The sequence below is a fragment of the Salmo salar genome, chromosome 18 (genome assembly GCF_965601325.2).
Source record: "Salmo salar chromosome 18, fSalSal1, whole genome shotgun sequence".
NCBI classification, from domain to species: domain Eukaryota; kingdom Metazoa; phylum Chordata; class Actinopteri; order Salmoniformes; family Salmonidae; genus Salmo; species Salmo salar.
Window position 1 is genome coordinate 12841062 of NC_138308.1, and position 11080 is coordinate 12852141.

At 45.3% G+C, this 11080-nt stretch overlaps 1 protein-coding gene across 1 annotated transcript; it reads left to right on the plus strand.

Annotated features, from left to right (window-relative positions):
• Positions 1 to 2356: 2356 nt before the first annotated feature.
• LOC106576750 (E3 ubiquitin-protein ligase TRIM21) lies at positions 2357 to 9037 on the plus strand. The gene is made up of 6 exons (XM_045700753.2): positions 2357 to 4579; positions 5314 to 5409; positions 5577 to 5807; positions 5908 to 5930; positions 6022 to 6140; positions 6261 to 9037. Exons 1-6 carry the CDS (start codon positions 4103 to 4105, stop codon positions 6857 to 6859), a joined length of 1545 nt encoding a protein of 514 aa, XP_045556709.1. The 5' UTR covers positions 2357 to 4102; the 3' UTR covers positions 6860 to 9037.
• Positions 9038 to 11080: the final 2043 nt, after the last annotated feature.

The following is an 11080-nucleotide window of genomic DNA, read 5'->3' on the forward strand; positions in this document are numbered from 1 at the left end:
TCACCAGCGACGTGACTTCCCTCTCTGAGAGAATCTCAGACGTACAGTACAGGATGTTAAACAGATGATGTCTCATTCTTGCAGGTTCATCTCACATATTTTAACAACGTTCTATATTCATGGTACAACTGTTAAATGTACTGAGGCTTTCTCAAATTATTTTTTTATTTTTTTACTGAGATCCACGTGTTTTTTGTTTCAGATATACAAGGACTTGAAAGACACGTATGCAACATTACAATGATCATCATAAGTCAAATATTTGATCAGTCTCCAACATTATTGACACAAAATGTGTGAACTGTATGTAATTTCAGTACACTGCAGGATCCAGAGCCTTTATCAGGAACACTGATAGATGTGGCCCAACACCTGGGCAACCTGAGGTTCAAGGTCTGGGAGAAAATGCAGAAAATGGTGCAATACAGTGAGTACACAGATTTTATAAGCAACAGTCCACATTTTGAGGTTAACCATTGACTTGCTTCCATGGCGCAGCACATTGATCCATTTATAAACATTACAGTCCAATATCCAGGCTCCAGCCTATAGCACTCTTTCATAGCCTTGAATACCAAGTGAAGCAACAACAAAATGTACCTTTTCTGAGCCAGTCTGATTTCTCACAAAAAGCTGACTCATGTTGGGATTCCTGACTGACCAGTGATGCAAATTCCTTAAATAAAAATAATTTTACTTAAGTCGTATTTTGGGGTGGATGCATTTTTTTTATTGAATCGCATTTATTTTGGTTAACAGACATATACAACAAAATGTACAATGTGAACAAACTTAACAGTATTAATGAAAATGCTTGTCTACAACGTGGTCCTCATTGTTTTTACCTTTAACATACAGTTGAAGTTGGAAGTTTGCATACACCTTGACCAAATACATTTAAACTCAGTTTTTCACAATTCTTGACATTTAATCCTAGTAAAAATTCACTGTCTTAGGTCAGTTAGGATCACCACTTTATTTTGAGAATGTGAAATGTCAGAATAATTGTAGAGAGATTTGTTTCAGCTTTTATTTATTTCATCACATTCCCAGTGGGTCAGAAGCTTACATACACTCAATTAGTATTTGGTAGCATAGCCTTTAAATTGTTCAACTTGGGTCAAACGTTTTGGGTCGCCTTCCACAAGCTTCCCACAATAAGTTGGGTGAATTTTGGCCCATTCCTACTGACAGAGCTGGTGTAACTGAGTCAGGTTTGTAGGCCTCCTTGCTCGCACACGCTTTTTCAGTTCTGCCCACAAATGTTCTATAGGATTGAGGTCAGGGCTTTGTGATGGCCACTCCAATACCTTGACTTTGTTGTCCTTAAGCCATAGTGCCACAACTTTGGAAGTATGCTTGGGGTCATTGTCCATTTGAAAGACCCATTTGTGACCAAGCTTTAACTTCCTGACTGATGTCTTGAGATGTTGCTTCAATATATCCACATAATCTTCCTGCACCAGTCCCTCCTGCAGCAAAGCACCCTCACAACATGATGCTGCCACCCCCATGCTTCACGGTTGGGATGGTGTTCTTCGGCTTGCAAGCCTCCCCCCTTTTCCTCCAAACATAACGATGAACATTATGGCCAACCAGTTCTATTTCTATTTCATCAGACCAGAGGACATTTCTCCAAAAAGTAAGATCTTTGTCCCCATGTGCAGTTGCAAACCGTAGTCTGGCTTTTTTATGCCATTTTGGAGCAGCGGCTTCTTCCTTGCAGAGCGGCCTTTCAGGTTATGTCGATATAGGACTTTTGTACCTAGTTTTGTACCTGTATCCTCCAATACCTTCACAAGGTCCTTTGCTGTTGTTCTGGGATTGATTTGCACTTTTCGCACCAAAGTACATTCATCTCTTGGAGACAGAACTCATCTCCTTCCTGAGCGGTATGACAGCTGCGTGGTCTCGTGGTGTTTATACTTGCGTACTATTGTTTGTACAGATTAACGTGGTACCTTCAGGCATTTGGAAATTGCCTGAGGCCTTGGTTGATTTCTTTTGATTTTCCCATGATATCAAGCAAAAAAGCACTGAGTTTGAAGGTAGGCCTTGAAATGATGACTCATGATATCAATTAGTCTGTCAGAAGCTTCTAAAGCCATTTTTTTGAATTTTCCAAGCTGTTTAAAGGCACAGTCAACTTAGTGTATGTAATCTTCTGACCCAATGGAATTGTGATAGAGTGAATTATAAGTGAAATAATCTGTCTGTACTTGTGTCATGCACAAAGTAGATGTCCTAACCGACTTGCCAAAACTATAGTTAGTTAACAAGAAATTTGTGGAGTAGTTGAAAAACAAGTTATAATGACTCCAACCTAAGTGTATGTAAACTTCCGACTTCAACTGTATATAATGATTAAAAGGCAAGACAAAATTACAAACAACCATAAATACATTCATTTAAATTGACATCCTAAAAAGTGCCACTATTCACTGCACTTTTCCCTATCCTTAAAAATCAACCATATATTAATTTCACATTTCAACCTTAAAAAAACTATTCATTGCACATCATAACTATTATTCAAATACTGTGACGATCGTCATAAGGAGCAAGGTGCAGCGTGTTGAGTGCTCATGATAAATATTTATTATTATACTCAGAACACAATACAAAAACAATAAACAAAGAAACACGAATGTCACGTTCTGCAGGCTTCACTGAGCAATACAAAAACAAGATCCCACAACACCAGGTGGGAAAAACCTACTTAAGTAGAGACAACGATTAGAGACAATGAGGACCAGCTGCCTCTAATTGGAGATCATCCCAAACAAAACCAACATAGAAATACAAAACTAGAACATGAACATAGAAATACAAAACATCTAAAAACACCCCCTGTCACGCCCTGATCTACTCTACCATAGAAAATAACATCTTACTATGGTCAGGACGTGACAAATACATACACCTGACCAGCAGTAGGGGGGGCACAAGGGGCAGTGGAGTGGTTTCTCTTACTTAGACAACCTTGTTCAAATGAAAACCTTTGCCTGCTTTTTAAAGCTATTTTAAATTGTTCTTTGCTTGATCTCCAAGGGGAGGCTATTCCATAGACCAGGTATTCCCAAACTGGGAAAAAATTCTTCACATTTTCAAACAGTATATTTATATTTTCCATCGGGGCTATACATTTGGGTGAGTTTTTTCCCTCGCCTGAGTAGCCTCGTTTCACTGCCAAAAATAAAATTAAACTATCTAGTGTTCAACAAAATAACAACACAATGTCAAATACAGGTAGCCTAGTCCAATAATTAACATCCAATCACATTAACCGTTACTCTCTTGTGGGAGTTCCACTAACAGTCCGTATGTAGCCAAATGTAGCTGCTGCTCATTCTGTTTGCTCGAAAATTGATAAATGGTAAAAAAAAAAAAGTAAGGCCCACGTCCATAGACACACAAACCAGCTCTACTGGTAGTACTGCTACTACCAGCAGTACTACACCTGCACCTGTCAACGACACAAGTTGTTCTGCTTCCACGAGCACATCCAATGCTAGCATCAGTAATTCTACATTTGTTGTTAGCTCAGCTAGCATGGACACTGACAGTTGTGAATCTGATGCAGCTGAAGAGCTACTGCCCCCTTACCCGGGAAAGCACTGAACAGCAGACAGGGACGTTGGACCATCGAAGAGGCGCAAATATGATGAGAACTACATTGAGTTGGGGTTTCTTTTATATTGGGAGTAGTGCCTTTCCTCAGCCACAGTGTGTTGTATGTGCAAAAGTACTATCTCACAACTCGATGAAACCTTCAGTCATGCGCAGACATTTAGAAATAAAAAATGGCAATTTGAAAAATAAGCCATAGGACTTTTTGGAGTGAGAATTAAGATGACTTTCAAATAGTAAGACATATATAAAAGCAACAGTACTACTACTATTGTGGAGGATTTATTGGTGTCATGTTCAATAAAGGTACAAATTCTGTTTACTTCGATTCCATGCCTCAGTCTTTAAGTGGAGCAAATCAACACCAAAACACTGGACCAGTTTGCCAGCATTCCAGACAGCGTCATCAGTCCCTAGCCCAGCCACCCTACGGTAGGTACACCAGCTCAGAACAAGCACACATCTCTCCATCATGGCTGCCACCTGGACCCTGGAGGATGACATGTCCTGCCCTGTGTGCTGCGATGTTTTCACTGACCCTGTGGTGCTGGGCTGCAGCCACAGCTTCTGCAGGAGCTGCCTGGACAACTACTGGAACACTCAGGTCATCAAAAAGTGCCCCGTCTGCCGCCTCCATTCCCTAACCGACGCTCCACCCAGTAACCTGGCTCTGAGGAACATCGTGGAGACCTTTGCGAGGGAGAGGAGCCACAATACCACCAAGCAGGAGGAGACGAGAAAGGGGGAGAAGGAGAGCCAGGGAAGGAGGGAGTCAGGAGGGAGGAGTGGGTTGGTACGGGATGGGGATGAAAGGTGCAGTCTCCATGGGAAGAGGTTGTTGTTGTTCTGTGTGGAGGACCAGGAGGCTCTGTGTGCGGTGTGTCAGACCTCCAGGAGACACAGGAGCCATCAGCTCTGCCCTGTGGATGAGGCTGCTCAGGAACTCAAGGTATGGCTAGTACTGTCTGTCATTTCAGGGCCAGCAGCTGCATGTCACTTCGCTAGGCTGGTCTGGTTGTGTTACAGTAATTCGTCTGTTTACTGTTTTACTGTAGTTTTGCAATTACCGTGAGTAGGTACTGTAAGTCATTTATGATAAACAGATGAGCCCGTGTGACTCACTTCGTAGAGCAGCTTACAACGCCAGGTTGTGGGTTTGATTTCCATGGAGGACAAGCACGAAAATGCATGCACTCACTACTGTAAGTCACTCTGGATAATAGTGTTTGCTTAATGACTTAAATGTTATGTAAAATTCCACCTTATTGGGATTATTCACTACACTGAAACTATAGTTCTGTTTGCTTAGTCTTGTTATTTAGCAATGTGTTGTTCTTTTTCGTGTTCTTATCTGTGCATCAGATGAGCTCATGCGTTTTGCAGGAATGTTGGCATTGCAGTTTCTGAGAATCAATCAAAACGGTTTCGCCGTAGGTAGAACAAATATGATATATTGACATTAATTCTGTCTGTTGTGTCTAATAGCACACAGGCGCCTCAATACCCGAAACTGTATGTGGCCTAAACCCCTTGACTTCTCTCGTCCTCTCTCATCGCCTCCTTCTCAAAACCCATTGGAGGAGAAGGTCCGAGGGGAGGGACCTCTGACTTTCTCGTCCAGTGGAGAGAGGACACGAGGAGTCAAGGAAATGCAATTGAGATTTTCCTCTGGTATGTGGCCAGGAGGAAGTGAAAGCATCTATCATCCCCCTGAGGAGGAAGTTGGAGACATTCCAAAAGTTGAAGGAGGATTGCATGAAAACAGCAGAACACATCAAGGTAAGTACTATGGAACAAACAATTATACGGAGAAATAAAGTTTACTTTACTCTCAACATTTTGGTTTCCTAGCCTTTTTCAACAGTTTTGCACTATGAAACCATTTTCATATTGTATCAGAAAGTATGAGAGGTCACCCACTGACCCTTTGACCTATTGACCCCCAGAGCCAGGTCAAGCAAACAGAAAGAAAGATAAGAGATGAGTTTGTGGAGCTGCATCACTTTCTGCGTCTGGAGGAAGTTGTCCGGCTGTCTGCCCTCTCTGAGGAGGTGGAGATGAAGACAGTTATAATGACAGAGAAGATTGAACACCTGGCCAAGAAGATGACCTCCCTGACCAGCAACATCAGAGAGATAGAACAGAATATAGAGGCAAACGACCTTCAATTTCTCCAGGTACAGAGACACTTACTGTAAACATACACATTCTAAAATACTATACATTTGATTTTCAAATTTAGCCATTTTATCTCACACAACTATGTTCTTTCCCCAGGCTTACAAGAACAACAAAGCAAGGTAAGGTACTACTTTTTCAAACACATTCTGCCTGCTTTGAGGTTACAGTCCTTTACTACAACAGCCACTCCATCTGTATTTTTTGCTTCAGGGCCAACTGTACATTGCAGGATCCAGAGCCTGTATCGGGGGCATTGATCGATGTGGCCCAACACCTGGGCAACCTAAGGTTCAAGATCTGGGAGAAGATGCAGGAGAAGGTGCAATACAGTGAGTAGTAGACCAGAGCAAATGAATGGTTATCAGATCCTAGATGCTCAGAGTACCACACTTTAAAATGTAAATTGTTATATAGCATTGCAGTCATAGCTGTTTGTCTTTCCCCCCCAGCCCCAGTGACTCTGGACCCTAACACCGCGGCCCCCTGGCTCTCTCTCTCAGACGACCTGACCAGTGTGTGCGTCAGTGGAGAGAAGTCTCACATCCCCAACAACCCAGAGCGCTGTGACACGTGTGTTTGCGTGCTGGGGGCCGACCCCTTCAGTTCCGGCAGTCACTGTTGGGAGGTGGAGGTGGCGGGTAAGACCAGATGGGACCTGGGGGTCCTGAGAGAGAGTGTGCGTAGGAAAGGGGTCCTGAGTGTGAACCCTGTCCACGGGTTCTGGGCCCTGTCCCTGAGGGACGGCGGCCAGTACAGCGCCTGCACCATGCCCTGGACCCGTCTCACTCTGAAGAGGAGGCCCAGAAGGGTCAGAGTGTGTCTGGACTATGACGCGGGAGAGGTGACTTTCTATGACCCCACTGACATGTCACTCATCTATACATTCAGGGACAAGTTTAAAGAGCCATTGCTGCCCTACCTCTGTCCCTGTGTGAGTGACAGTGGCCGCAATGCTGAGCCACTAAAGATATGCCCTGCCAAAGTGTCATTGGTTCATGATGTTGGTGATTGTCATGTCCTGACCCTTGTAAGAGGTCATTTTCTATAGTAGAATGGTCAGGGCGTGACAGGGGGTGTTTTGGGTGGTTTTTCTATGTTGTCTATTTCTATGTTTTAGTTCTAGTTTGTCTATTTCTATGTTGTGTTTGTTTGGGTTGATCTCCAATTGGAGGCAGCTGATCCTCGTTACCTCTAATTGGAGGTCATATTTATGTTGATGTTTGTCCCTCCTGTTTTTGTGGGTGATTATCTTTTGAGTAGTGTGCTTTCCTCTCTGCGTCACGGTTTGTTGTTTTTTGGGTTTCAAGTATTTAGTGTATTGCATTTAGTTTCACGGAATAAATAAATGTGTGGAACTACGAACACGCTGCATTTTGGTCCGATCCTTTGAACAGCCGTGACAGAATCACCCACCAAAAAAGGACCAAGCAGCATGCCAAGGAGGAGCAGGGATCCTGGGCCAGGGAAAGGAGAGAATGGAGGACGTCCTGGACATGGGAGGAGGTAATGGCAGGGGACAAGACCCTGTCATGGAAGCAGGTGGAGACAGCGAGGGAGGAACGGCGACACTACGAGGAACTAGCCCAACGAAGGAAGCACGAGAGGCATCCCCCAAAATAAATTTTGGGGGGGGGGGGCACACGGGAAGTTTGGCAGAGTCAGGGTGGAGACCTGAGCCAACTCCCTGTGCTTACCGTGGGGAGCGGGTGACGAGGAAAGCACCGAGCTTTGCGGTGATGCGCACTGTATCGCCAGAGTGCATTCACAGGCCGGTGCGATCTGTGCCCACGCCCTGCATTAGTCACGCTAGGTTAAGCATCTAGCCAGAACGGGTTGTGCCAGCTCTACGCTCGAGATCTCCAGTGCGCCTCCATGGCCCAGTATATCCTGTGCCTGCCCCACGTACCCGGCCTCCAGTGCGCCTGCCCAGTCCAGGGTGTCCTGTTCCTGCTCCCCGCACTCACCCTGAGGTGCGTGTTACTAGTCTGGCGCCTCCTATGCCAGCCCCATGCATCAGGCCTCCAGTGCGCATCCTCAGTCCGGAGCCTCCAGCGACGTTCCTCAGTCCGGAGCCTTCAGCGACAGCCTGCAGCCCTGAATCTCCAGCGGCGGCCTGCAGCCCTGAATCTCCAGCGGCGGCCTGCAGCCCAGAACCTCCAGCGGCGGTCTGCAGCCCAGAACCTCCAGCGGCGGCCTGTAGGCCAGAACCTCCAGCGGTGGTCTGCAGCACAGAGCTTCCGGTAATGATCTACAGTCCGATTCCTCTGATAATGATCCACAGGCCGGTGCTACAGAAGCGGAGGGATCTGCGGGCGGAACGGGGTTACGCCCTGAGCCGGAGCCACCTCCGTTGCTGGAGGATCGGAGGGAGAGGAGGGTTCTGGGTGTAGCACTAGAGCCGCCATAGACTTTTGTCACCCTCCCTACCCTCCCTTTGTGTTTTGTGGTTGTTTTGTTGGGTTTTGTTTGTGTGCAGTCGGGGTCTGCACCTTTGGGGGGGGGGGGTACTGTCATGTCCTGACCCTTGTAAGAGGTCATTTTCTATAGTAGAGGGGTCAGGGCGTGACAGGGGGTGTTTTGGGTGGTTTTTCTATGTTGTCTATTTCTATGTTTTAGTTCTAGTTTGTCTATTTCTATGTTGTGTTTGTTTGGGTTGATCTCCAATTGGAGGCAGCTGATCCTCGTTACCTCTAATTGGAGGTCATATTTATGTTGATGTTTGTCCCACCTGTTTTTGTGGGTGATTATCTTTTGAGTAGTGTGTTTTCCTCTCTGCGTCACGGTTTGTTGTTTTTTGGGTTTCAAGTATTTAGTGTATTGCATTTAGTTTCACGGAATAAATAAATGTGTGGAACTACGAACACGCTGCATTTTGGTCCAATCCTTTGAACAGCCGTGACAGTGATAAAGTTTTGTAGATTACAATATGTATTTTTTAGAGGAGACATTGCTAATGCATCCATATGTCTCACTATCTATTATTAACACAATGGATGTATATTTTCTGTATATATATGGATGTATATGTGAATGGAACAATTCTTATCCTATATCATAAGTCATATTTGTGTCATATGTGTCAAATGGCAAGATAAATTAAACAAAAAAGGTGATCATTACTCAACATTAGTGTTAATATTCTGTAAGACTTGTTCTAAATGCTTATGAATGATCATGCTTATAAATGTGTATAAATACAACAATTAAAAACTTTTATGTTTATGAATTACATGATTTATTCATGGTTTATTGTTTATTCGTGAAAGTTCTTAATAAAGTGTTTCTTGTCAACATTGAGCTTTGTCAGCCTCCTGGAGGTGAGTGACAGATGGGTGTCCCAGCCTGTGCCTGATAACGCTGAGCGATTCGACAGCTCAGTGAGCGTGCTAGGCTCTGTGGGTTTCTGCTCAGGCATTCACAGCTGGGAGATGGAGGTGGGGCCTAAGAAGGCCTGGACTCTGGGCGTGGCCAAAGAGGGTGTAGCCCGGAAAGGCAATGTGATGGTCAGCCCAGAGGGCGGGATCTGGGCGATGGGGCTGTGGAACGGGGAGCAGTATAGCGCTGGAACTGCCCCCCCTGGGTACCCATTTGGTTCTTAAGAGGAAGCCCAAGAGGATCATGGTCAAGCTGGACTATGAGAAAGGAGAGCTCTCCTTCTACGACTCCAGTGACATGTCACTCATCTATACGTTCGAACACAGGTTCACAGAGAGGCTGTTCCCCTACTTCTCTCCCTGTCTCAACTCTGATGGCACTAACCCTGGAGTGCTGAGGATCTGCCCTGAGAAGGTCTCTGTGACTGTGGCACCTATTCACTGAGGATATAACCTGGTGATTCTATTTCATGATCACATACTGAAGCATCTGTATTGGTAAAGTCTGTCACAGTGACTCCAGTGTATTGATTTTGTCTGTCTATCGTTTTGTATATTGAGGTGAATATCCTCACCTCCACTGGTGACGTGATGTCTGTGACACCAATGTGTATTCCGGAACTTTGTCTGGAGCAAATATAATATTTGCTGTTCATTTATTTATAGAGAACAAGTGTCATAATTTAATTCCCTACTTCTTGGTGTCATGTTCAATAAAAGTACATATTTCGTGTACTTCGATTCCATGCCTCAGTCTTTAAGTGGAGGAAGTCAACACTGGACCAGTTTGGCAGTATTCCAGACAGAGTCATCAGTCCCTAGCCCAGCCAACTTACGGTATGTACACAAGCTCAGAACAAGCACACATCTCTCCATCATCAAATCAAATCAAATCAAATTTATTTATATAGCCCTTCGTACATCAGCTGATATCTCAAAGTGCTGTACAGAAACCCAGCCTAAAACCCCAAACAGCAAGCAATGCATGTGAAAGAAGCACGGTGGCTAGGAAAAACTCCCTAGGAAAAACTCCCTAGAAAGGCCAAAAACCTAGGAAGAAACGTAGAGCGGAACCAGGCTATGAGGGGTGGCCAGTCCTCTTCTGGCTCTGCAGGGTGGATATTATAACAGAACATGGTCAAGATGTTAAAATGTTCATAAATGACCAGCATGGTCAAATAATAATAATCATAGTAGTTGTCGAGGGTGCATCAAGCACATCCGGTGAACAGGTCAGGGTTCCATAGCCGCAGGCAGAACAGTTGAAACTGGAGCAGCAGCACGGCCAGGTGGACAGCAAGGAGTCATCATGCCAGGTAGTCCTGAGGCATGGTCCTAGGGCTCAGGTCCTCCGAAAGAAAGACAGAAAGAGAGGCTGCCACCTGGACCCTGGAGGATGACATGTCCTGCCCTGTGTGCTATGATGTTTTCACTGACCCTGTAGTGCTGGGCTGCAGCCACAGCTTCTGCAGGAGCTGCCTGGACAACTACTGGAACACTCAGGTCATCAAAAAGTGCCCCGTCTGCGGCCTCCATTCCCTAACCGACGCTCCACCCAGTAACCTGGCTCTGAGGAACATCGTGGAGACCTTTGCGAGGGAGAGGAGCCACAATACCACCAAGCAGGAGGAGACGAGAAAGGGGGAGAAGGAGAGCCAGGGAAGGAGGGAGTCAGGAGGGAGGAGTGGGTTGGTACGTGATGGGGATGAAAGGTGCAGTCTCCATGGGAAGAGGTTGTTGTTGTTCTGTGTGGAGGACCAGGAGGCTCTGTGTGCGGTGTGTCAGACCTCCAGGAGACACAGGAGCCATCAGCTCTGCCCTGTGGACGAGGCTGCTCAGCAACTCAAGGTATGGCTAGTACTGTCTGTCATTTCAGGGCCAGAAACTGCATATCA